The following is a 26,919-nucleotide window of genomic DNA, read 5'->3' on the forward strand; positions in this document are numbered from 1 at the left end:
ACCCATAGTAGTGAAAACGCGACGACACACAACGCCAATAAAAGGTTTCACTTTTCCGAAATATCATTAAAAAACCTCTTAAAGTATCTAAGCAACAACATTTTTTTTTTAAACATATTTACTTTTAAAAGTGTTCCTGTTAATTACGAAATATTAGTTTCTTTAGTGTTCAACCCTTGGCCAATAGGAAAGCTAGTCATCTCTTATTTTGGGCAAACTTTGCACTTAAATACTTTTCTGCTCGTTTGTTGCAATCATTAGACAAGATATTGAATGTTAGGACGTTTGTAGTTATCAAAAAGCTTTATATTTTTATTATTTTTTTGCCAAAAGTTGCAGTTCCGCAACAAGTAGCTCACCGCCCCATGATGCTTTGAGCGCCCATGGTGGCTGAAGTGGTCACGTGGGGTCTCCATGCAAACTCCCATAGACGGGTCGCCAGCTTTCCCTCTAGGTAATAGTAAGAAACTCTATGCAGAGTGGTTTAATCTGGCATCAGTGACGAAGTTTCAAAACCAAGTCATGTTTTGGCCGACCACGTCTGACATCATCTCTCTCTGGCATTTTCTTTTTAACTGTTTTTAATTTTGGCGCTGTAGTAGGTTGGTTGTACATCACTCTTTAAGACCACATCAAGACAGAAGGTGTCAAATTTTATCGTGCTCCTAGAGCTACTTCTCAAACAATTTGAGGTGAAGCTAATGAACTTGCCCGTCTTAACTTGTAGCTTGGAAAAGCTCATGGTAGGTCACTGCAGCTGTGTGACATTAATTTTTTCTTTTAGCAAAGCTTTGTTCTTGACACCCTTTAAAGTAGTAATGAGGACAGATTGAAGCTTACCTGTATCCACAGATGACCATGCTCGAAAGAGATGTGCGACTTTCACTGAAAACGGAGCTGTTAGAAACTATAAAGTTCAAATATAAATACAGGTATTGCAGGCTCAACTGTGCTACACCAGTTTTTTGCGCGTGTATCTGCAAGGCTAGGCTGCATCGCCATTCAGTTCTAAACGGTGTTAAGGCAGCCCTTTAGTTTTGATGTCGCAAGGATGGATATCCAAATTTATTAGCAGAAAATGCACCTTTCGCTGTCAAACACCAGCATGGACAGAAAGAGCCACAGAGCCAATTTTTTTTTACCAAGAACAAGAATTAGTTTGGTTGCATTACGAGAACAAAAATCAGTTAGCATTGCACTCAGTGTCCCTTTAATTTGCAACCAGCATTCTGTTCCCAGTAGTAACTACTAAGGGGGGACACAGCTTTCAGCAAAAATTTTTTGTCACATGAAATTTTTGAACATGTTAGAAATAATTTTATGGCTACTGTCACAAAATTTCACTGTTATATGTCTAGAAAATTTAGTATATATTTTACCTCTGAAATTTGTGAAAAGGCAGCAGAGTCAAGAAAATATGGCAGAAGGCTGGTTCGATATTCACTGCGTTCCTACCGGCTTGCTACAGGTCAAAACATTCCTAAGAATTTTTTTTTTTTCAAGTACAAATTTTCGTTTTGAATTTTTGCGATGCAGGGTCCATAGGCATATCTAGAGTGAAAAGAAAATTTCATACAATAAGTTTAAAATTCACAAATTTGATAAACAAGGAATGTCTTGACCTGCACTACCGCCTTATAGAAGTGCAACAAAACAAAGGGGAGTCAAAATAGGCAAAACAGTCGTGAAGAAATCTCCGCAAAGTTACATGCAGGCAGCAGAAAACTGTGATGGAGAAAAACTCCCATTTTTCGAGTGCTTCCTCACAATTTTATAGAGTACTTCCCAGTGGATTTCAACAATGAAACTTAGGGACAGCATAAAAAAAAAACAAGGCATGCAAGATTCAACAATTATCAGAACTCAGAAGCATGTTCAAGATTCAATTCTACCGTATTTTCCGGTGTATAAGACGCATCCTTGTATATGACGCACCCGCCGTACATGCAGGCTGTCATTGAAAAAGTTGGTATATAAGGCGCATCCCAATTTACCCGGTCAGGCTAGTGAGGCTTAATTAAATATGCTTGTGCGACCATCTCGAAATGCACCGTACCTGTGAGAAGTTCTTAAAGGTGCACTGAAGAGGAATCTGAACTCGTCTTTTTGCCGCGGGAACTCGATCTACACGTTCCTAGAATTCTCAGAAACTGCGACTTATTGCCCTGTGTGGCCGATTTCCCTAATTAAATCGAATTAACGCCCGGCTCCCGCCTTTTTTTTTTAATTCTGCCTCGTACAGTGGGCGGAGTCAACCAACGCGGGGAGTGCCTTTCAGCCAGCTCCGTGGAGGCTTTGCTTTCGCTTCATTTTGCTTTTTAGGTTTCCGTGAATAAATAGTTTCATTTGCAGATAATATAACCGCAAAATAAGCCCGCAGAAATAAAAATACGCGCAGACTATTTGCTTCTACGGACTACTACGTATTACTCCGCCGATGGCAGAGCGGCAAGCGGCCACGGGACTGGGTGAAAGGCACTCCCCGCGTTGGTCGACTCCGCCCACCGTACGAGGCAGAATTTAAAAAAAAAGACGGGAGCCGGGCGTTAGCTCGATTTAATTAGGGAAATCGGCCACACATGGCAGTAAATCGAAGTTCCTAAGAATGCTCGGAACGTGCAGATTGAGTTCCCGCGGCAAAAAGACGAGTTCAGATTCCTCTTCAGTGCACCTTTAAACAACGCTAAGTGATCGAAAAAGGCAACACTCACGCCATATCTGCCCACGTTTTAGCAAAAAAGAAAAAAAATGAAAGAGCTCTCCTTATGTCCATAACATTTTATTCTTAATTAAAACCTTTGAAGTCTTCATCTTCAAATGTGCTATCAAAAAGTTTGTCCATTTCTGGAGGCAACGCAGCTGAAACATTCTCTTCGCACTACGTACACAGAGCAAACAAAGTTGCAAAGGGTGACTAAAAAAAAACGCCGGCTTGTCTTGACAATGGCGAGATGCGCGATTGTCACCACCTTTTGGCATTTCACATTACTTTTGCTTGGGGCCTCTGAAGCGGCCGTGTGTTTATGATCCCGGAAGTCGTCTTCCCCGCCGTTTCATGATAAAGTTCACATAAAAAAGTTGCGCACGGCGGTCCCCGTATTGAAGTATTAACCGTGTTACAACCGTGTGATTGGTAGTGATATTTTTTCGCCGAAAAAAGCTTGAACACAAACCTCAGTAATTTCTGAACTTGGAAAAAGAAAAAAACAAAAAAATTCACGTATAAAACGCACCCTTGTATAGGACACACCACCAAAATTTTTGAAAAAAAGCCGCGTCTTATACACCGGAAAATACGGTATGTGTAGGTCAACAGCAAGTGGTGTTCGATTCCACCTTGTACCCATGCTAGCTTTGTCACAACCAAGCTCCAATATGGGGCTGAACTTGGACGTGATGGTCTGCTTGTTCAGATGCTAACACCACTACAGTTAAATTCTGGAAGGTCAGTGACGTTTTCGCATTACCACTGCTCCTCATTCACTTTGTGCGTGTTGTGTGTGCATGCAGATGACAGATTTCATTGCCGTTTCAGGCCTCCAAAGATGATCCTAACCTTGCACCTCTGAACCTCATCATTTGCCTCATCGCTTCCTACTTTAGCCAAACAGACCTGGCTGACAAGTGAAGAATGAAACGGCACTCACATAGGCGTCATTGCATGTTTGTTTTATACACAATTTTTTCAAGCATTTTAAAAGGCTGTGCAAATAAATTACATCATACAAATTATTTCGCTTAATCATAATGAATGCTTTATAGTAAAAGATGAAACTGAGTGTAAAATATGCAAACACGTATGAATATAAAAACATGCATGAATGTGCTTAAGGCAATATGCACGCCTCTATTACTTGATTACGCTCAGGTTGGGCGACATACACAGCCTCTTTCTCCTGTCACCGAGCACTGGTGTGCTGGTCTGGGCACTGCTAAAGCTTCCCGTTGACCGGCGAGCTTTCCTCGATTGTTGTGCAACTTTTACAGGCTTTTTGAACTCGCCCTCGCCAGAATCTGACCTGGAAATGCTAATCGACGACATTCTTGAATTCAAGGAGGGCGGCGAGGTCCGTGTTGTTCCCGTGTCACCCAGGTCAATTGTAAACCTCCTCCGTGGCGAACGTTGTCTCCCCGAAAGACTAGTTCCTGAAGGAGACGTGGAAGACGGATCCTTCTTTCTTGCCCTTCCTCTGTCTTCTCTTCCTGGGCCGTTGTCTTCGGATGCCTTGCTAATGTCATTGACGTCCGACGAGGTAGAACATCGCGACGGTGGACGATCTGGTACCACATCTGCTGCCGGGGCCTCTCCTTCTTGCACCTGATCCTCCCCGCCAACATCAACATTGTCCATCAGAAGTTCTTTTCTTGCTGTCGAGCTACCCCTGGAGCGCCTCGCTGGAGTTCCTTTGTATCCTGTGGAACTTCGCGAGGAGCTCACACTGTTCTTTCTGGAGCTAGTTTTACTAGCTGCAGAATTGGAGTCCACTGACTCTCTCCTGGGCGTGGCTTCAGAAGCGCCTGGATCCTCAGGATTTGTCTCGGAAGAAGTGGCGGTAGTGCCTTCTGTATTCAAAATGAGAAGGAAAGCAAACAGAAAAGCTGTTAGGCTCTTGCAGCATCCAGTGAAATCAGCTGAGACAGATTCCCCCCCCCCTTCTTGACATAAGTATACAGCCCAAAGGGTTTGCTTTCGAGGCCTGCAGCGTGCCTCGTTATGCATCCTCAGCGACTGCAATACCGCGGAAGAGGAACGGCCTCACATCCTCAATCAACCCAAGCTTTGTACTGCTAAATGTGCAAGGAAGCCCCGCTAAGCAGCAATCCCCTTGGGCTATATACCGTTGACGGGGGCTGTACCCTCAGTGCAAAAGCGCCAGAACATTCAATGAACTAAAGTGCACCTATAGGCATGTGGCTAGTCGATGAGCCATCACACTCGCGTTACTATTACTTTAGCTCCACAGCGGTGCTGGCGCTTTAGTCATCTCGCTATCCATATGCCTCTCCGCTCACAGAGTCGCTGGAATGGGAGCTGTATGAAGCTCATATCGGCATTATTGGAAGAAACTGGCTAAACGGGCATCTACAATATAAACTCTCCGATATGTACAAAAAAAAATGCTGGAAAAAAACGAATCTGGGAAAACATACAAACCAAACCGCCCAATTTTGACAATGGAACAAAGGCATTTATTGACAATTTCACTTCATAAAAGTGTTGATCAACATATCTTGGCGCAAGGTCTCAACAGCTCTGTTTCTCGTGCTGACAGAATTCAGTCCAGATTTGCGGTGTCTTAAGTGCTGAAGCAACACCAAGTTGCGTCCAAGACAACGGCGAAAATAGCCAACATCTCTTTATTGTTTTTGGATGCTTTGCCGCCAACTCGCCGATGGGCTTCCGCCTCCCTGGTTTCTAATTCGACACCTTACCATCCTGTGGTTGCTACTGCACACTTTTCTGAGGACCTCCACATTGTGCACAATGCCAGAGTGAGCGCACATTATGAAATCTATTTCATGATGCAAAAATTGCACAAAAACGAAGGACAAGAATAAAAGTAGACACAGGACACCCAACTCTATGTTTTACTCAGTGAAATCTATTTCATTTTTTGTCTTTCCAATGGGGCCCTTTCACGTTCAGTTTGTTTTCCAGTTTGCAAAAGAAGGTATTCACGATCCGTAAATTATTCCTCTCTGCAAACTCTACTAATAACTCCCCCCTGCCATTCCTAGAACCAATGCCATAGTCGCCCACTGCCTTGTCTCCAGCCAGTTACTAGCCTACCTTAACATTGAAGTTGCCCATCAGTAGAGTGAACTGTGCTTTTTAATTTGATCACTGCAGATTCCACATCTTCATAGAAGCTTTTGACGATCTGGTCATCAAGGCTGGATGTAGGCACATAGGCCTGTATTATTAAGGTGGGGTGAGACTATGAAAACAGTTTTCAAAAGTTAGCTGTAAAATATGTATAATAAAAGCTTTGGCTATGAAATTTGCTAGGAATCTTCTAAATAGATGTAGCTTGCATTAGCACTAAAAACTGGACTGAAATTTTTTTTCTAGTATTTTTCATTTTTGTTTTCTCTAGTAATGTACCTTTTTCTTAAAATCTACTGAATGCAGAGTTGAAATTTTGCACGAGAGTAGTAAAATCTGTTGTTCTACACAACTGGTACCAAAAGTATGCGCATTGAAGAAAAGAAAAGATTCATTACATTTTTTTTTTCTCTGTGCAATAAAATTGCGACCCATGAACATTTTTTTTTTTTATAGTCAATATAGTAAAAATCATATTGAAATTTAGGGTTTGGTTTATGGGATTTAACATCCCAAAGCGACTAAGGCTATGAGAGACGCCGTAGTGGAGGGCTCCGGAAATTTTGACCACCTGGGGTTCTTTAATGTGCACTGACATCGCACAGTACACGGGTCTCTAGAATTTCTCCTCCAAAGAAATTCTAGCCGCCGCCGGGATTGAACCCACGTCTTTTGGGTCAGCAGCCGAGCACCATAGAAATTTAGATTTTGGTACCAATCATATAAGAGGCATAGGTTGAAAGCTGGCAAAAATTTTGTTTGTTCATGCCTAGTAGTTCTAAAAGGTACATGAACATAAAAGAATGCTGTTTTGAGAAAAATGCCTATGAAGCGTCTCAAAACTCTCACCTTTCCATTTGGCATGACCGCGAAAAAAGAATAAAAAAAAAACATTCCTGAAGTCACTAACAGCCATGTGTGATTATTTCCTGAGAGCTAAAAACCTGCTTTGTTGGAAAGTTTCCGAACCTAAAAAGTAGGGTGAAAAGAATTCAAATAGAACCTCTTATAAACTTCCACCTTCCCGCTAGGAGTGACCACAAAAAAGGATTAAAAACACATCTCTAAAGTCGTGAATACTCGGGTGTAACCTTTTTTTTTTTCTGAACTCTAAAGAAATGGTCTATCAGCAGGGTGCAAAATCTAAAAATTGATTTTTTGGGAAAACAATGTCTTGCCACACCTTAAGCTTAATTACGATACCTGCCACCCTCTCGTTAATACTACAGAATTCCTATACGTTGCCAGTTATATCCCGATTATGAGGAATCCCAAACCTAGTTTTCATCTATCCGCTAGTCCATGGTAGCATAGTATGTGCCCGCCCTTCATCACTGCGTACTCCTAACCTGTCCTCCTGACATTAAGCGCTATGACATCTGATTTAATACTTGCTAGTTCCTCGATCAGTACTGCTAGACCAGCCTCACTGGATAACGTTCTAGCATTAAACGTTGCCAGGTTCAGTTTCCAATGGTGGCTTGTCCGGATTCAGAGATTCTTAGCCCCCTCCTCTGTGTCACAGATCTGACCGCTGCCTTGGTCAGTTGCTCCGCAGCTGCTGGAGACTGAGGGCCGAGGGTTAATTGGGTTGTTCATAGAAGGTTGCGGCCAAGTACTACACCAGGGTGGCCAAATCAGTTCAGGTGACTGAGATCAGGCCGCGCCCCAGGCCTGGTCAGGCAAACTCCATTGACTTGTGTTTTTTATTGCGTAAGCAATACCGCGCCAGGTTTCGAGCCGTCGCGTAGCTCCCGGTGTTGGCCGAGGTCAAACAGATGGAGTGCCGTTGCCATAGCAACTGTTTCAGCCACGCTCCACCAGGCGGCAGGACCGTCGCTGCGCCACCGCCGCGCTCCTAGTCGCATCGCGCGCTCTCAACGCATGTGTCGGAATGTGGAGAGAGGAAGCGGGAGGGCAACGGGGAATAAATACTTGCGTTCGCCTCGGGCAAAACAGTTGCTATGCAGTCTGACAAAGAGAGGCAACGACGGCGCGCTCAAGCCGCGCTGCCGCACGCCTAGTCGTGCACTCTCGACGCATGTGTCGGAATGTGGACAAAGGAGAGAGGAAGCAGAAGGGAAACAGGGAATAAATACGTGCGTTTGCCTCGGGCAAAACAGTTGCTGCTTGCTTATGCAACTTGCCCGGTTTGACCGGAGCTAAACCTCAGCTAATCTTTTTTTAAATCGAGAGGAGAACTGCTCAGCACTGGGATTCGAACCCCGATCCTTTCGCATGCAAGGCAGATGCTCTACCTCTACGCCAAGGCTGCACCTTACACAAGCCATACATCATTCCAATGTGTTTTATGGGAACTCGGCAAGGTAAATTAGTTACTACTAGTCACCTATACTTTGAACGCAGATCCAAAACATATGAATATTTTGAACGCACATCCAAAGTTTTGCTCATTTTTGTCAAATGTGCTGCCCAAGACAACAGAGACACCGTTCGAAGCAACATCGAGGACAAATTTACAGTTTACAGTTTACAGGAAAAGGCAAAGAAAAAAAATGGACATAGGTATGGCCACACTGCCATCCACTTCGAAAAGGCAATGGCTGCGTTCTTTTCATTACTGACATCAAAAGTTTTACTTCAGTGCTGGGGAAAAAGAAAAAGGTACTACTCTTCAAACCCAGTTTTTTCAGCAATACATGCATCTTTTATCACCAAGGAAACCTGAAACGTAGGCACAAGGAGGCAAACAATTGATTTTTTACTTGGAACAAGTATTAGACAGTTGACACCAGCGTCCATTCAGCATTGTGCAGCTTCCCTCACGATGCGGCAATTAATCATGCAATTAAGATTAATCAATTTTTGCATGGCAGGGCTACAGTGGAAGCTAATCAAATTAATTTGAGTAATTTTTACTGCCTGTGGTTTTAACATGCACCGAAATGTTAGTAAACGGGCATTTTTGGAGAGTGCAGCCACTGCAGGCAAGATCGAACTCTTAAGCTTTCCCAGAAGCCAAGCACCACAGTAAATGAACCACAGGAGCAGATCACAATTAGAAAGGCAGCCGAAACCAGTCACCAGTGGAAGAAAAGTTGATGTGGCAAAAGCACTACTGATTTTTCTCTCGGAACATCTGCCAAGAATCGATACTGCATCTTTTTTTTTTTTTGTCCTGTGGCCAAGACAACACAGGGGCAAGACACCACACCAGGCTATCGCCAATAGATCTCACTCGCAGAGTGATGATGAGTGCCGAAATTCTCGTGCATAGCTAACCATCACCAGCTCGAAGCGCGCCCAACCCCGGAAGTCTGAGGCTCACCTGGTTGAGCAGCAGCGCCCTCGCCATCCCGCAGTTCGTTCCCTTCCTCGGGTGCCACTTCTGGCAACATCACAATAGAACGTCGCTTGTTGGCCTCTTCCCTGAGCTTGCGAGCTGTGTCCAACAGTTCTCGAAGTTCAGGGTTGGGCACAGTGCGGGCGGGTGTCTTTGGCGTACCTTGTGACTGGCCATCAGCCAAGGCCTCCCCTTCTTCCTCCTGCTCCAGGCGCCGCAGGTCGTACGATACCTCGTGGGCGAGTTTCTTGTCCACTGCGAGGATGTCCTTGACCTCGGCCTTGTAGTCACGCATGAGCTCCCGCAGGAACATCAGCACCGAGCGCACAAGCGGTGACCGGGCAGCCTCCATCTTGTTCTTCAAGGAGAGGACCACGGGGATCACGTTCTCCACCAAGTTCACCCGCACCTGCGCACATGGTCGCAGATCGAGTCTCATAAGAACCCACAGGGGGCATCCGCAAGCACTAACTTTCTATACACGGCATTATCAAACTTTCAAGAAGCTTGCCTTCAATGTCAACAGCAGTTGGTGGTTGTATGGAAAGCAGCAAAGTGAGGCGAACAAATAAAACCAGAAGAGCCAAAAAAAAAGACTAACACTATTTCATAATTCCTGAAGTTACAAGCGGTGCAGCACAGGATACCAGAGTACCGCAGGTTCATTCACAGGCGCACTCATTATTTTATACACTTGCATGCTTGATGAGCCCGTGCAAGTGGATGTGTGGGAATGATGTGTTAAGTCCTTGAGTTGACATGAGCCCCTGCGACTATGAATTATGGTAATTCCCATGAGATGTATTTTAGAACATACACTACGAAATGACAAGAGGCAAGCAAAGGAGAAAGGATAGATGCTGATTCCAAAACAAAAGGTAAATCAGTTGCTACGCAAAATTTTCTGGAAAAAGTAAAGGGCCGTAGAGTTGCATACACATTAGGGTGCACCACCAGCCATTTACAGCACACCAGCCTTCTCGACACCTGCTCAAAGACACACTGTCATCTGACACATGTAATCTTGCTACACATCGCGATGACTTTATAAGTTGAGGGATTTTAGTCATCAGCAGGCTCACTTATGAGTATACACACAAGTGAGTCTCTGAGACTGAGTCGGCGGAGAAGAAAAATATTCGTGAGTCACCTCACACAGTGCTGAGGTATGCGGTACGCCCTTCACGATCTGGCAAGCCAGGCTAGCAGTAGACATTTCTTAACGGTGTCGTAAGAAACAGACCTCACCTAGCCTATAATGAAAGCACGCTTGTATCAGCCGTGGTTGGTAAAACACTGGGCTGCTGACAGCGTGGTTCAGCAGGTGTGGAAGAAGGCTGCCCCATGTGCCAAAAAAAAACCAGTCAAAAGTGAGCGCACAAGAAGTGACAAGATGAGGGAAGAGGAGCAAGGAAGACCACTGAGTTCTTGCCCACAAGGCCGCACCCTCTAAAGTCACTGTGTTCTAGCACTATAGTCTGACCAACATTAAAAGAGGAAATTAAGCGGCTCGCTTCAGTCTATCTACCTTGCTGCAAAGCTTTTTAAGAGTACTGAATTCAACCCCTCAAAGCATTGAGAAGCGAAGGTGTTAAAAGGACACCCAGGACAAGCCCATCCAACTTTTGCTATCAGTGAAAACTATGTCTGTGGCTCTTTCTAGCTACGTCAACATTTGTGCGGCAGCGAGAAATGCATTTATTGCCGAAAAAATTGACTGTGAAAATTTCCCCATCACTCAATTCAAACTTGTGACGCCCATACCAACAAAGGACTCTGTGACCATCGTTTTTAAGAGAACGGTGGTGTTGCCTAGCCTCAGGGATCCCCAAGCAAAAAAATCAGTCTGCCACAGTTTGCATGAGACCTGTATTTCACTTTCTGACCTCTCCCAGGTTACAAAAGCTCTGCTTTAAGTGAAAGTGGCATGCTTGTCATCAGGCCGCAGTAATCTATCAATACAGGCCGACTTCAGGGGGGACACTGGTCTTTGAGACCAAAAAATGACCAAGAAATCGGTTTTCAAAAAGTGACATTTGTGGAGTCTCGAGCTGTTATTTTCCAACTGTACCAATTTTTTTCCTTCAAGAAATAAGCATTTTGACCATAATATCTAATTCAGATCATCGTGTGAGCTGAATTTGTGCAGGAGCAGACAATTTAATGGCATGAAAATTTTGGACATCTGGCTGTCTTAGTATGTCGATATCTCAACATCTAGGACAGACAGAGATGTCATATTGTTTGCTAAGGGAAGCTGAAGGCACAGTGTGTGCAATAATCGAAGCAGACTTGTTCAATCGCACTTCAAAATTTTATAACTTTGCAAAGTTGATCGATGCATTACATTCAAACCTTGAACATTGATATTCCAAGTGGTGTGAAATTACTAATGAGGGTAAATTGGAAAAATGGTTTTGATTACTGCACTCTTTAGTCACTATACTATGTAGCCATGGATTAAAAATTATTCTTTATTGAGTAGTTTTTTTTGCACCGAGGTACTAATGAATGACTAATTAAAATTAATTATCTTGGGAACTGACCAATTTACGAGACCATAAATGATCTCGTAAACATTGACAGTAACGTTAAATTCATTCTGTACGCAGATGACACCAGTATTTTCTTAACGGGCTCCTCAACAGATCAGTTATTAAATCGCGGTAATGCTGTTCTTAAAACTTTGCATGCGTGGTCCGTTCAAAATGGGTTGTCTATTAATACCAATAAATCTAAAGCTGTTTTCTTCAGGCCTAAAAACGTCAAAATTAACTTAAACGATGATCTTCAACTTGGGAATCATAAAATAGAAATCGTGGACACCTTCAAATCACTCGGTGTAATTTTTGACGCCTGTATGAGCTGGACCGCACACGCAACACATCTTCGCAAGAAATTAGCTCCTTCCGTTGGTTTTCTTGCTCGGTACCGCACTGAATTTCCTCCCTGTATAAAACGAATGATTTATCATGCCCTATTCCAATCACACATTAACTATTGCCACATAGTTTGGGCTACCACATCCAAAACAAATCTACAGAAAATTCTAATTCTCCAAAAGAAAGCTATCAGGATTATCGCAGGTGCCAGTTTTACTTCCCATACGGCTGAATTGTTTACTAAGTATGAAGTAATTCGTGTCAATGTTTTTCTTGAGTACCGCCTATTATACTATCTCAAATTTTCTTCACCATCAATATGTAATTTTTTGCTTAATATCGCATTGTTAAAGCCCATAGAAAAGTATGTTCAAACCCGATCAACTGCAAAATGGACACTTCCACGAGCTAGAACTAACTATGGTAAACAAGCACTTAACTTCCTTATACCTAATGTTCTAAACAGCTACGAATCTAACCAGCTGAGCATGTATAACCTCCGACCACATGATTTAAAAGTGTACTTTGTAAATAATATTCCATAACTTCTTTTCATATATTGTAGTTTGTGTATGTATCGGTGTCCTTTTCCCCTTTGTAATCAACCCAGCAGTGTATAACTTTCAAATGCATTTGTTCAGTTTTAATTGTTTTTTTCTAGTTTCAAACTACATCTCTGTGTACCCATCAGTTCAATCGTAAATATTATAAATTCTTTCTACAGTGTGCTCGTTTCCGATCTGCCACCGTTGTATGCATGTGTTTATTTTATTTTGTAATGGCTCTTAGATGAGCCACAGGCATTTTCAAGCTATTTTCTTTAGCTTTTGGCCTGTGGCTCATCCTAAAGACTGTATGCACATTTGTAAAATAAAATAAAGTTTGGTTTGGTTTGGTTTGGTTATGAAAAGTTGATCGATGCATTACACTCAAACCTTGAACATTGATATTCCAAGTGGTGTGAAATTACTAATGAGGGTAAATTGGAAAAATGGTTTTTATTATTGCACTCTTTAGTCACTATACTATGTAGCCATGGATTAAAAATTATTCTTTATTGAGTAGTTTTTTTTGCACCGAGGTACTAATGAATGACTAATTAAAATTAATTATCTTGGGAACTGACCAATTTATGAGAAAGGTGATTTTGTTGTTGAAATCAGCATAAAAAACTGAGCAAGGTGGTACAGTTTCATTAGGATTTGACTAAAAATCAGGAAAATAGGTCTAAGACCAGTGTCCCCCCTTCAATTTGTGCTGGGACAGTGTCGGCGGAGCATTTTTGCACACCCACTTGGTCAGGAGTGTGTCCACTCTGCTCACATGCGAGGCAAGTCAAGCAGAGCTGGCAATGCTAGCCACTCCAACACAATAGCCGCCATTTTGAACCTTCTCTTACCATACATTATTCATTGATAAATATCATGAAACCTCAGCAGTCATGCAGGCATGGCGGAATCAGGGTGTAGAAGAGTGTTATGTGAAAATATTGAAAGATATCTATAACGATTGCAAAGCTACCATAGTTCTCCATAAAGTCAGCAATAAAATTCCAATAAGGAAAAATGTCAGGCAGGGAGATGCGATCTCGCCTATGCTATTCACTGCCTGTTTACAGGAGGTATTCCGGGCCTGAAATGGGAACAGTTGGGGATAAGAGTTAACGGAGAATACCTAAGTAATCTGCGATTCACCGATGACAGTGCCTTGCTAAGTCCCTCAGGACATGAACTACAAAGCATGATCAATGAATTAGACAGGCAGAGCAGAACGGCGGGGCTAAAAACTAACATGCAGAAAACCAAAGTAATACTCAACAGTTTAGCAAGAGAACAGCAGTTCGCGATTGGTAGCGCGGTGCTGGAAGCAGTAAGAGAATATGTCTATTTAGGGCAGGTAGTGACAGCTGATACGGATCATGAGAGGGAAATAACTAGAAGAATAAGAATGGGGTGGAGCGCATATAGCAGGTTCTCTCAGATCATGAATGGAAGTTTACCAATATCCCTCAAGAGAAAAGTATACAACAGCTGTATACCGGTATTCACCTATGGGGCAGAAACGTGGGGGCTAACAAAGAGGGTTCAGCTTAAGTTAAGGACAACGCAGAGAGCTATGGAAAGAAAAATGATAGGTGTAACGTTAAGAGATCGGAAGCGGGCGGAGTGGGTGAGAGAACAAACGCGGGTTAATGACATCCTAGTTGAAATCAAGAGGAAGAAGTGGGCTTGGGCAGGGCATGTAATGCGAAGGCAAGATAACCGCTGGTCCTTAAGGGTAACAGAGTTGATTTCTAGAGAAGACAAGCGTAGCAGGCGGTGGCAGAAAGTTAGGTGGGTGGATAAGATTAAGAAATTTGCGGGAATACAGTGGCCGCAACTGGCGAAGGGCAGGGTTAATTGGAGAGACATGGGAGAGGCCTTTGCCCTGCAATGGGCGTAGTCAGGCTGATGATGATGATGATGAAATAGCATGAAGGCTTTTCCTTTAGGTGTTATAAAACATTTTGAAATTAAGTCCTTTGTTACACAAGAGACTGATAGCCTATATAATTCCTTTTCTTTGTTTAGCACTGTAGCTCCTCCTATCATATCAAATCAGTACCCCCAGCAGTTTGCCTCTAAAGACCCTATATAGGCCACCATATTCACTCTGCTTCACTTCATGGATCCCAGTCTAGAAGGGCTCCGCATTCTGCACAAGCAGAGATGAGGTGCAAAAATGCTCTGCTAAAACTATTAAGAGTCAGAGATGGAGAGGTAACCGAAGGCACAGGATTTACTGGTTAGCTTGCCTGCATATTGCAATATGGATCAGATGGGAAGTGAAAAGAACGAACGGCCTACATGGGAAGCATGTGCCACTGCCATGACCCGTCGTGCAGGGCCAATGACCGCAAGAAGAGCAGCAGAAGCCCCTGCAGTACTCACCACAGTGCTGAGTATGGTCTTGCGTGTCGTGTGCATCAGGGCCTGGGCAGGGTCCTCCTCCGCTGCCGCATCCTCAGCTGCGGCCGCGATCGTCTGCAGCTTGATTTCGTCGGAGCAGAGCACCCACAGGGCATCCTGCAGCATTTCGGGGCACAGCTCCTCCAGGGTGGGCCCAATGGCCAGCTCATCCACACAGGGCATCAGCACGCTCTGGGTCAGGGCCAGGGTCAGCTTGAAACGGTCCTCATCTAACATGTTCAGCAGCAGGAAGCGATACAATGTCCTGCGTCGCTCTTGCTGTTCCGCCCCCTCAAGGCCAAACAGGCGCTTGTCTCGCTCGGATATCTCCACAATGTTCTCCTGCGATGCCTGATTACAGCCGCCACTCCCGTAACAGTTGAAGTAGCAGAGGCACTCAACAAACCGCTGGTAGAATATGTGTGGGTTCCGCTTGAGAAGGCAGTCGACCAGGCCAAACTCGGCCAGCTCACGGACTTCACGCTGATCATCTGTGAGGGCCGAGAGGAGCCGGTAGAAGAGCCGGCCGTGCAGCTTGACAAAGTCCTGCTGCAGCAGCTGCAGCAGGCACGTGAGGACCAAGCTGCGAACAGCCGGAACGGGGTCCTTGATGCAGCGTGTCACGACAGGCAGGTACGGGTCGACCAAAACAGCGTAACGCTTGCACATGTCCGTCAGAGCGACTATCAGGTTCGCACGCATCATCGGGTCCTGAGTGCTAGACAGGGCATTGCCCATAGTCGGCACTACAGTCTTGGCAAGCAGCTCATTCTGGATGCAGAGCATGCCCATCACTACCACAGCATGGGAGCGCACAAGCCGAGAGACCCGCAGATGGCTTGTTCCGGGCCCTGTCAGTCGACCCCTCGGCTGCCTAGGAGGTTTTTCGTCCGTGACCTCTCCGCTTTCTGCATCAGGCTCGGACACCGCAGCATCCTCTCCAGAAGCAGGCTCTGCAGGTTCCGTACGGTCCGGACTGGTCATGAAGGCCTGGATCAACTGGTGGAGCTGACTAGAGACAGCACGAGGAGCAGACTGGGCCGCCTCCCCGAAAACTACAAGGTGGCGAACAAGCTGCTCTTCCTGGAGTTCGCTGTCCTCGCCCCTGGCTCCCGAAACGGCCTCGGAGAGGAATGCCTGGCACTTGTCCAGCATCTGCTTGCACCAGACCTCAACGGCACGCTCCCCCAGCTCAGGCCGCTCTCCATGTAGGTTGCGCTTGAGGCAGTGCAAGCACTCCACTGTGTGAGGGATGACATCAATGGGGAGGCTCAGTTGGTACAACCGCTGTTCCATGTCGGCAATCAGCTCCCTGAGGGCATTCGAGGACAAGTGGCGGGACACCTTCTTGAGAACAATGAGCACATGGTTGATAGTCTGGTTGGAGGCACGCGGGACGCTGGAATCCTCCGGATGCTCCTCCCAGTGCTGCTTCCAGTAGCTAAAGGCAAAGTTGCCCTGTCCCAGGTCACAGCAAAGGGAGAGCTTTGAGAGCAGCAGCCAGACAGAGGCATCATTGGCACCGCCCACGTGAGTTTTCAGGCTGTTCAGCTGGTTCGACCGTATCTTCTCAGCACGATGCAGATGAAGCACAGCCTGCTGTAAGTACTTGTGGTACTCGCGAAATGGGCCCTGTGACACCTGGACACCGAAATTAGTGACAAAGTAAAGTCAACTTTCCACCACTGCTCTGTCCTTCTAAAGCCCATTATTGCACTGAAAGAACAATCACACTTTAACGCCCTACAGAGTGCATTTTAAAATCACAACACGAAACAGTGTAAGCAGTACAACAATGCATGTGGCATCGGTAAGCGACACGTTTGTTGAAAAAGGAACACTCTTCAAGTATGTCATTTTTATGACTATGTCATGCAAGTACCATGCAACAGTTGCGATGTGTGGCCGTTGTTTGTCCTTGGCCTAGCCAAAGGCATGCACATAATATGCACGGTGCAGCTGGGTCCAACCTAGTATCAATTCTTATCAACATATAATACGTACTTTCAACAGCTTCCTATCAAGATATTAATGTGTGGTATCAGAACTACATTAAAAAGCCTCATTTTTTTTCCATTAAAATGGGAGTAGCCACCTTGGCTCCATTCTACAATCACAGAGATGGTAGAATGTGCACAAAAATTTCTTTCCTTTCTATGCAGAGGGTGTGCCCATTCTGGTACCTGCCTATACCATTTAGTGTACATTCACATACAAAAATTTGCACTCTGAGTCAAAGTCAAAGTTGCGTTGGTAAATCGTGAAAGAAAGAAAAGTAGAATGAAAAAGCAGGATGACACATCGCAAGTAAAGCGAGCATTTATTCCTGTCTAGTATGCTCAACAAAATGCCAACCAGTTTACAATCAGGTAAAAGGACCAGAAAGAAAACAGTAAAATCCTATAAGTGACTTCGAGCATGTGCACTGAGAAGCTTACATACTAATCATATGCATGTCATGTTTTGCTTCACTTGACTATCTCTTCCAACTCGCTGCAACAGTAATTGTGCCTGCAAACTAAGCCTTTTAGAAGCACTTTGGGCTGACATTCTGGTTATATTACAAATACATTTGGAAACACAACTCCAAAACTATCATGTCCCTGAAACAACTGCAAAAACAATCATCATCATTACCATCAGCCTGATTACGCCCACTGCAGGGCATAATCACTGAAACATAGCAACAGTTCCAGCGTAGCAGTGCAAAGTATGCAAGTGGGCTGCACCAGGGAACTAGGCTGTTCTGTGAACAAGCTTTCTTCCAGTTGCCTGTTCCTTTTTCATGGTTAAAGGAGATCTGGTATTAGCAGTTTTCCCACTTCAATGCACTACAGCAAGCACAGAGTAAGATATTGCATCACCAACGCCTCCTCTAACTAGATGCCAGGCAGACAGCTCGCTCTCCCATTGTTGGCGTTACACCGCGGAGTTGCGCGCTTTCACCGAGCGGTGGCACCACACTCTGACACCGTCTCGCGCGGCACTTCTATGGGTCGGGAAAGGCTGTTCCGATGGGCGGGCGGGCCGCAGCAGCGACTTCTCGTTCAACATTTTGGGAATTAAAATTTAAACACTTGCAGTGGCTGCTAGCAGATTATCACATGTAGATGTTAAATATATTTCGCATCAGTGCCAAGTAAATCATAAAGAGCTTGCAGTACCGGCGCGGCACCAAGCAGGAAGGAGAGCTATCGGTCTGGTTCAATAAACATGCAAAAATGAAGGATGCCACGTGGTAGAGACGCAAGTACGTGTATAAAGTGTTTATGTCACCCCTACTGTGGGCAAGTAAAATGATTACGCATTGTCTACTTTCTCACGAAGAACAACATCACGGCTTCACAGAGTTGGCCAGCTACAGCTTCAACAATTTGCGGGACAATGGTTTCCGCTCAAGAAACTTTGTCACCCTGTTTTTGTCCGTCACTCCAACGGCATAGTTCGTGAAAATGGGCTCCATAAATTTCTGCTCGGTGAGATGCAGAACCATCTTTCTTTGCTTTTCGTCGCACTTTTCGCAACGGAGCACAGGAAGTTCCATGAGAACCTGGACACTTCTTTCAACGCAGACTTCGAACGGCTTAGCAATAGAGCTTCTTTTGTTGAGCACGGTATCAGAAAATCTCCGAAGCCCTCTCAGAACATTTACCAGCTCCTCGCTCGGGTAGTAAAGTATTCCTCGGTCCTGGTGAGCCATCAGACTGTGTAGGGGATTGTTGCTTTTAGGCGTCTACAGGAGCGAAATGCAATTTCCGCATGGGATTCGCTCACTCGCTGCACGAATGATGAACCCTTCTATTAAAGCTACACTAGCCACGTCCGGGTTTGAAACGAGCGGCATTGTGCCGACGCATTGATCATCAGTTTCTCCTCTGCTACATTGAGAAGCTTCTGCATCGCTTCATTGAGCAGGTGGTAGCGCTGGTTAGCTGGAATTACTTTTTTGGCCGAGAAAGAGGATGAACTCTGCACATTGCTATCACTCGAAGCAGCAACAATTCCAGTCTTGAGCATCTTCTCCAGCCCGTATACAGCACTTTTCACATCCAGCGCAGGGTAGCCAGAGAAAATGCTCGGCACAACGCCTGGTTTCAGCTGCCGGTTCTTGCAATTATCTTTGGAGTCTGATGCGTTGCAATGCAGGCTGCACACTACCGACTAATTGGAAGTAGAATTTGGCTCCCAATGCTTCCTGGAAATCGCTTTGAGCCACCGTGCACGTGAGTTGAGGTCAGCGGGTATCTCACGAAACGAGACACCTGGCTGCTTTTTATGCTGACTGCGTGCACAATGGCACGCAGCAATACCGTATAATTGCAGTATTTGGCATTACAGAAGCCTCGAAAAGCTTGGAACAAGCAAGGACACACATTAAACACACCGCAGCACCACAAGCGAACCTAGTGTCAGAGAGCGCTTCTAGCAGCCGCCCCAAGAGGGTGGTAGGAAAGGGTTCGGCAGTGCTCCCGCCACCCGTTTGACTGACATATAGTTAGAGGAGGCGTTGGCATCACTAGAGCTCCCAACAAAACAAATTTCAATTAACATGAATGTTATGTGCCTCTCTGTACTCTAACTTTTGTTTTTGCTGTTTTTTTATATTTCACTGAGGCTGAAAGTTGACTCTGGCCAGATGGAACCAGAGCATGATGCAACAATTCTAAATTGGCAGCTCTTTCCATTTAGAAGACATCATGACTAGCAACAACACCTGAATACACCAGTATGAATAGGGGGGGGAAAAAAAAAAAAAAAGAGGGCACATCATCTGTTTGCGGCTTCCCTGAAAAAACCTGATTTAGTGGTGGTCGCCACCCAAGATGCCAAAGAGAGAAAACAAATGTTGGCAACTTTCACTTGCAATCAGTGGTCATAAGGTAATGGTTACAATGAGCAGCTGCTGAATGACACATCTATTTTTCTCTTACTGTTAAGTGTTCATGGTCTTTGGGAATGAGAAGTGCCCAAGAACATGGCTGCAAGGAATCATGCAGCACTACAGCTCAAAAATCCTTGCTGCCAGCGAAATAGTCTCGTTCTTGAACAGGAGACCAGAGAAGTTGGTCACCCACTTAGCCTAAGTCCAGACCTTGCACTGTGCAGTTTATTTCAGCTTCCTGTGGCAAATGAAAAACTGTTAGGGCAATGAGGTGCCATACCTGAAGAGTGTTTCAACACAGTAAGCGATACACAGTGTGTGGTGCCAGTAATTCTAGGTGTAGTTTACAAGTATGGGTGTAGCATGGAATGTAAGGGAAACTACCAAAAAAAAAACTGCAACAGCCGGGGTAAGCATATCGAGCGTTAATAAAGAGCATTGCCAAACTTCTACAGCTACTCTCATACCCGACCGGCTTCAGCCAGCATACAGTCGAGTCAAAGGTACCGCAATAGCCTCAGAAGCACTTGCCTGTCCCAGCAGACGCCAAGCCAGGTCTGCCTCATGTCCCAGGGACAAGAGACACAGTGGTCCCAGAATCAGCTCCTCGACTGCCTCGACAGCCTTCTCCATGACGGAATTCTCAGCATCCAGCACCAATGGCAGGGCCCCTTCCAGCCAGAAGCGCTGCAGAAGCTCCTCTTGGGGGTGCGCCCGCAGGCATTTGGTCAAGGCATACAAAGCCTGCTTGCGCACCAGCAGAGCTAGGTCCAGGCAGCTTTCTTTCAGGATCTGCGTACAAGTGCAAGCATGCCGGTGGCCTTATGCACATAAAGACAGCTTTTCTTTGTCTTGCCTTACCCCATTTTCGTTGATTCACTTCAAGACTCTCGTACCACCAGGCAAAAGTATCACTACGCAAATACACAAATCCTCTAGGCATACCACCAGGCAACTCGTAGGCAAAAATAAACTGCTTGTGAAACATTGGAGGCGTTTTTTATCAGAAAAGCAGGACAAGACTGCTTTAGGGACAGAACAATTGTGCTGTACAATGCAGAGATGAAGTTTCTTCTAATTAAATTCTAATTTCTAATTTAGGCTCACTAGCTTAAATTAGACTCTACAAGCGCAAACAGCGGTTTTTTGTCGCCACAGCGGCTCAATGGTTATGACGCTCAGCTGCCGACCTGAAAGATGTGGGTTCGATCCCAGCTGCGGAGGTCCAAGTTTGATGGAGGCAAAATGCTAGAGGCCCGTTTACTATGCGATGTCAGTGCATGTTAAAGAACCCCAGGTGGTCGAAATTTCCGGAGCCCTTCACTACGGAGCCCTTCACTACGGAGCCCTTCACTACGGAGCCCTTCACTACGGAGCCCTTCACTACGGAGCCCTTGACTATATAGCCTGAGTCGCTTTGGGACGTTAAACCCCCATAAACTATAAACCAAACCAGTGGTGCTTTTAGTTTGCACAGGCAGACAAGCACTCAAAATAAGAAAAGCTTTCGTGGTTTGCACAATGCACATTCATGCACAGGACTCATTCATAGTGCCTGCAATAAGGCAATGCACAAAAAGCTGCCAATTGGTCTTTTCTGTTTTCCAAGTAGAGAGGGTGTTAAATTACGATGAACAACTCATTACCAAATCCATGCAATGTTTCAGAGGTCTGCTCAATGTACATAAACCCCACAGGTTCCACAAGCACACCTGTACCTTTAATCATCGGCTTCACGGCCCCTTCGGCTTCACGGCAAGCAAGGCTGTGTACCACACGCTGTCTCCTTCATTATTCATGTTCATCGGTGAGCAGACTGACTGTGCACTTGATTGCGGCGGCAATGCTTGATAAGGCATGGAGCTAGACAAAGGCCTGAGCTCTGTTGCAGCGTAGTTCTACTGTCAGTTGACATCATGGCTCCGGTGGCTCAGGCCAGCTGATAAACGTCCCTGGACTGTGCTTGGGGAACGTGGTGTCTTTCCTGGTCCCGTAGTGGCAGACAACCGGCAGCCAGCATCAAGAACAAAACTGGAGTGCCACTCAGTGTAAGTGGCTGCTTCTCCAGCAGACCTATCGTTATACTACATTAAGCTACAGGCAGTGCAGCAATGTTTTGCCCAAACTGCTGCCACATTCCCTACACTACAGGCCGAACTAAAGAAGCTCTGTCTGCAGTACAACGCCGCAGAAGCTGAAATGCAATACCGGGTTCTCCATTGCTTGGCTACATTGGTTTGATCGCACTTCAACAGTTTTCTACATTTTAACCTTGTTTTAACCTTTAACTGTGGCATGGTACCCGTCAGACCATAGTTCGCAGATCCCATTAATTAGAAGGGGCGCCCTTCAAGATCTACAGCATGATGCCAAACAAGTTTATCAACACATATTTAAAGAACAATTTACTCATGAGATTGTTACCGCACGATAAGTGCTGAAGTTTTTAGGGCCAGGTGCAGTCTGTCAGCTTGAGTAAGGCAACAGCATCAGCATCAAGTCTTCCAAGATTTGCAATTACCTCTCAACAAAAAAGCGATACGCAGTTTTCCTAGTCATTACACCTGAGCCTTCCCTTTCTTACAAAGCACTTGCTTCGGTGTGTCACTCATGCCACAACATCAGCAACACAGGCAGTGCAGCCATTTATGAAGCCACCCATTCTTCAAGATAGCAATGTAAAACATTAAAGTGACACTGAGGGCAACTCCATCCATCTATGATTCTCATAAGAAATAATTCTCTGGCTCTTTCTGGCTAAGCTGAGGCTTGTCCAGCAGCAAAAGACTCATTCATCACCAGAAAATTGGATTTCAAAACCTTGCCGCAAAGGATGGGTTCCCACCATTTTGACACGAATGGCAGCGTAGCGTAGCCTCTGCGATCCGCGCCTAAAAATCAAAGTCAACGCATGAATTTCATTTGCGAAAATGGCTGATAGGGGGAGACACCAGTATTTTTCTTTCCTTTCTAGTTCATACAACTCCGTTTTCGGTAAGAAGGGTTGTCAGGCAATGAGCAATACCTGCACATTGCCTGGAATACGTACAGTACCCTCTCATTTTTAGACAGCAAAAACGAAAATGCTGGAGGGAACAGTTTGCCTCTAATGTTCACATATTACAAAAGACATGGGTGTTACAAAAATGCTCTCACTGCCTGAAGAGATACATAGAAGTGCATTTCAAAGAGCATTTCCGCAGCCTCCTGCACCACTTTAGCGGTGACTGGCGGGTACAAGGCAGCTGTGGTGTGTATCTCAGCACCCTAGAAAAACACTGCAACCAAAGGGAGGAACAGAGAGGGTAAAAGACGCACCTCCACATACTCTTCCTTGATGAAGTCTCCACTGGCACACAGCACATTCTGCAACAGTGAAAGTGCTGCCTTACGCACATTCACCTTGGAGTCCTCAGTACGGTACTTGAGCACTTGCATTAGCTGAGAGAGGCGGTCATCTTCGACGGCCACTTGTTCCCCTTCACCCTCGCCGTCTGGCTCGACTGGATTAGACACCTTAAGTAATGGCACCCAGAGTTCAGGATTTTCATTTGTGACAGATGCTAGTACGGACAGCGCCTTGGTCTTTACTGTGGCTGCTTTGTCATTGCAACGCTTCATGGCAGCAAGCAATAGTTCAGACCGTTTGTCGGCCACCCGCTCGTCCCAGATGAGGGCCAAGATCATTTCGAGCGCAAAGACGCGCCGGTTGGCCAACGGCACCATGGTAAGTCTGATGAACCACTGGACAACACGCTTGAAGCGCTCCTCGCTCAGCTCACCCATAAGCATGAGCACGGCTTGCCCAGTCTTGAGACGAAAGTCAGTTCTGTCCACGGCGTGGAATGCGACGTTGTGTATCAAGATTATAATGACGTCCTCGAAGCCGTCTTTGAGTGATTCTTCGCAGGACCGCACCACGTGACACAGAAAAGTGACGGCGTTGTCTCGTATGTTGGTGAAGGGCCGGCTCACCGACTGCGCGTTGCCAGCGGCAAGCATCAGGATTTGCGGCATCACGCTCTTGGCAATGATGCGGAAATTTTCGGCAGGCTCGCCGTGCAGAGGCAAGCAGAGCAGCTTGAGCGCGCCGTAGGCGTACGTCGTCAGCTGGCGGTAGTGACAGCCGCGAAAACGCTGCTCGAAATTGATGTCGAAGCGCACCTCAGCGCCGGGGATGTCGAGCTGGGTAATATCACACAGGTGCTGAACCAAGAAGTCGGTCAGGTCCCCGTATGAACGCAGGCTGAACGTCTGCAACATCCAGCCAAGGTCCTTGAGCGTGTCTGTCATGCAAGTCATGAAGTCCAACAGCATGGACTCGGAAATGGTCTCACTTTCAGCAACCACACTTTCGCCATCCGTGTAGCCACTATCAGTGCTAGAGCCAGACACAGCAGCATGCTGCTTTCGCCTGCCGCCGCGACCGGACCCTCGACCGGACCCTCGACCGGACGCTCGACCGGACGAATTCTGCGAAGAGTTTCTACTTGCCGTCCCGTCGCTGCCGCTAAACGAGTTGTTCTTGCTCGGAAGGCGAAAGCACTGCACAGCGCTCTGGAATAGGCTCTCCTGAAAAATCCGGTAGGCCGTGCTACCAGGCACCAACACGAGGTTGAAGTAAAGCTTGCAGAAGCGCAAGGCTATCCTCTTATTCACGAAAGTGGCGCCCGGCGAGTTACCCTGGCAGATGCCCAGGTACACCAAACCCAGAAGCGCTTTGTAGTGAACTCCGTTCTCCATGAGCGTCTGCCACAGCTTTTCGTCGGCGTTTTCTTCTTCGACGTCTTCGGGCACTGAATAAAGGGACCACTTTTGGCAAACTTCGCAGGCGCTCGACAGCGCGTCCAACAGGGCATGACAGTTTCCCTCGCACGATTCTAACAGGTCAACATCAGGGAGACTAACGTCTGTGTACCTGTTATTCCACGCACTGTCGATCCATGACTCATCGAGGATATCAAATGGTAGTTCACCAAACACTGAGAGTGTAGTGCTAACAAGTGTGTCGGTATCGTCCAACTCCATGATGAAGAGTCCTAACGGTTTTCAACGGACGTGGTCTTTGAAAGCAGTGGAACGCGCACTCTTTGGCCGACGAAATTACATACCCTAAGCATGCGGTGTGCGACGATCCAGCCGACTTAAAAGTGAACGTCGCATGCCTCGCACCACCCTTTGGTCAGTTGTTTTGCAGAGAAGGTCGACTACAATCTCAAACAACTTACCGCCGATTCTTACCGCCGAGTCGGCCCGGCCTCGTCTTGACTCGTTTTCTGACTTCGTGCCGGCTTATATTCCACTTTCGTTTCCGCGGTATCCGCGGCTTGATGATTGCTCCTTCGGATATCATTATGAATCTATCGCAGCTAACTCACGTCAAGACAGCAGCATAATTAGCTCGCTCCTTTTGGTCTTTGCTGTCATCGTTTGTTGCTGGTAGTAGTGCCTTTCGTTCGATAGAAAACAGCGCACGAAACATGGCGACGTATTGAACTTCATTTCAAACCTGCGAAAGACCAAGGGCTGATAGGTTAAATCACTCTGTCAAACATTTCTTGCGCAATGGCCTCATTGTTTTCCACTACAAACTACTGAGTAACAGGCACGCCAGAGATTGAGAAGTATGCACGGCGATGCAGCGTCTAGGACAGTTTGTAACACGTTCTACGTAGTACGCGTTCCAAGCGCCAGCTGTGTGAAATGGGCCTGACCGAAACAGAACGCGTTTTAAGAGCAGGGACAACAGCTTTACATAGTCATGTTCTCCGCACCTGGCGAAAGTAATGAAGAGAAGGCATTTTCTGCTGTGGCACACGGTTGTCGGCGGCGTGCACTCGTACGTTCGCTAGGCAGACGCGAAGCAACGCAAACACAACAGCATGCACAACCGACGCGTATGCGGCCCATTGTGATCGAGTCACGCATGGGAGGCGTCCGTCTTCGCAGCGGGAAGCTCGTGAGCTCCGGGTGGCCGAAACACGGGTGAGTCTGCGGCGTGTGCAGAGCTAAGTCTAGAAACCGGAGGCGAAGGTCTGCGCAGCAAAGACACTTCGCAGCGTTGCAAACAGTTGTAACCCGTGGCGTCCGTGTGCAGCCGGCCGCATGGCGCGTGGCGCTGCGCCGGCGAGAAGCAGCGCCTCTCTCTTGGAACTCATAGCCGGCAGCCTCTGCTCCGTGGACGAAGACAGCTCCTACTCTGACGAAGAAAGGGTACGCGCAGCCCTCTATATCGTATTTACACATACCATATCCGCGGGAAAGTAACTGGCATGGAGGCTGAATCAAAGGGTCGAACCGAATCTGCATGGCGGCCAGTGTACTGTACTGTATTGTGCAGAAATAAGGCAGAAATAAAACGTTACAGTTTGTCGCTCAGTTAAGCCTACCACCCTATGTAGTGATATTGATGAATGAGCTGGTTAAGTCTGCCGCAGAGCTAACATGCGCTGTGAATTTGCGCCGGCGTAGCAGCATATCGGGGCTAGCCTACACTTGCACCTGGTGGCTTCGGCTGCGCGGAAAGTGCACGTCAATCCTGGCTCCGATGTCTCAACTCGGCATTGCGAGCTCGCACGTAGGATTCTCTCGCCTCTGAAGCTTTCGCTCCGCTTCAGGGGCGGACAGCTCAGGATCTTCGCATGGTCGTTATTGCTTGCGTTCGCAGTGGTATTCGCGAAGTTATTCCGAGTGTTGCCTCGACCGCTACAACAGCGAGCGACGACTGCGCGCGAATCTGCGCATGCGCCAAATTTGCTGCGTACGTACGCTGGCGTCACTATGTGGACGACTTCATTATCCCGGGCTCGTACGAGGACAAGTACGAGGACGAGGTTGCCTCTGACGCCCCGTTGTGACGTTGTGGCGGCCCTGCACTTCATCCAATAAGGACGCCCGGGCATGCCGGGAAGATAGGGGCTTCGTATTGAAACAGTGGCTCTAGCCACTATAGTACTGACATCTGCTGGTTACTGACCGCGCTACAGATTGGATTTCTTTGTTGTTCAGTTTCGTTTTCATTGATGTTTCGTGCTCTCTGGGGCGATGCAGTCATCCATCTACGTACGCAGTTCATT

General features: G+C 46.3%; 3 protein-coding genes across 12 annotated transcripts in view; 2 read left to right on the forward strand and 1 right to left on the reverse strand.

Annotated features, from left to right (window-relative positions):
• Positions 1-20,489, forward strand: part of Gem2 (Gemin 2) — a 27,832-nt gene extending 7,343 nt beyond the window's left edge. For 2 of the 4 annotated variants that reach the window (XM_089570668.1, XM_089570667.1), the window contains exon 9: positions 3,536-3,732. In XM_089570668.1, the coding sequence (XP_089426794.1) occupies positions 3,536-3,628 (93 nt within the window). In that variant the 3' untranslated portion in view covers positions 3,629-3,732. Of the gene's footprint in view, positions 1-3,535; positions 3,733-14,897; positions 16,651-20,298 lie in introns of those variants that run through there. The other 2 variants (XM_089570669.1, XM_089570670.1) reach the window with 2 other exon arrangements.
• Positions 1-26,777, reverse strand: part of LOC149358555 (condensin-2 complex subunit D3-L-like) — a 33,148-nt gene extending 6,371 nt beyond the window's left edge. The window contains exons 1-6 of one of the 6 annotated variants that reach the window (XM_089570650.1): positions 23,162-26,777; positions 20,375-20,635; positions 14,944-16,602; positions 9,117-9,540; positions 4,020-4,563; positions 470-885 (exon numbers count right to left, since the gene is read on the reverse strand). In XM_089570650.1, the coding sequence (XP_089426776.1) occupies positions 837-885; positions 4,020-4,563; positions 9,117-9,540; positions 14,944-16,602; positions 20,375-20,635; positions 23,162-24,871 (4,647 nt within the window). In that variant the 5' untranslated portion in view covers positions 24,872-26,777 and the 3' untranslated portion in view covers positions 470-836. Of the gene's footprint in view, positions 1-469; positions 908-3,650; positions 4,564-9,116; positions 9,541-14,943; positions 16,603-20,374; positions 20,636-23,161 lie in introns of those variants that run through there. The other 5 variants (XM_089570649.1, XM_089570652.1, XM_089570651.1 and 2 more) reach the window with 5 other exon arrangements.
• Zw (glucose-6-phosphate 1-dehydrogenase Zw) overlaps positions 25,682-26,919 on the forward strand; it is a 43,854-nt gene continuing 42,616 nt past the window's right edge. The window contains exons 1-2 of one of the 2 annotated variants that reach the window (XM_089570660.1): positions 25,682-25,828; positions 25,941-26,056. In XM_089570660.1, coding sequence (XP_089426786.1) covers positions 25,949-26,056 — 108 coding nt within the window. In that variant the 5' untranslated portion in view covers positions 25,682-25,828; positions 25,941-25,948. Of the gene's footprint in view, positions 25,829-25,933; positions 26,057-26,919 lie in introns of those variants that run through there. The other variant, XM_089570661.1, reaches the window with a different exon arrangement.

The sequence above is a fragment of the Amblyomma mixtum genome, chromosome 2 (genome assembly GCF_055824585.1).
Source record: "Amblyomma mixtum isolate Tamu chromosome 2, ASM5582458v1, whole genome shotgun sequence".
In the NCBI taxonomy this organism is placed as follows: domain Eukaryota; kingdom Metazoa; phylum Arthropoda; class Arachnida; order Ixodida; family Ixodidae; genus Amblyomma; species Amblyomma mixtum.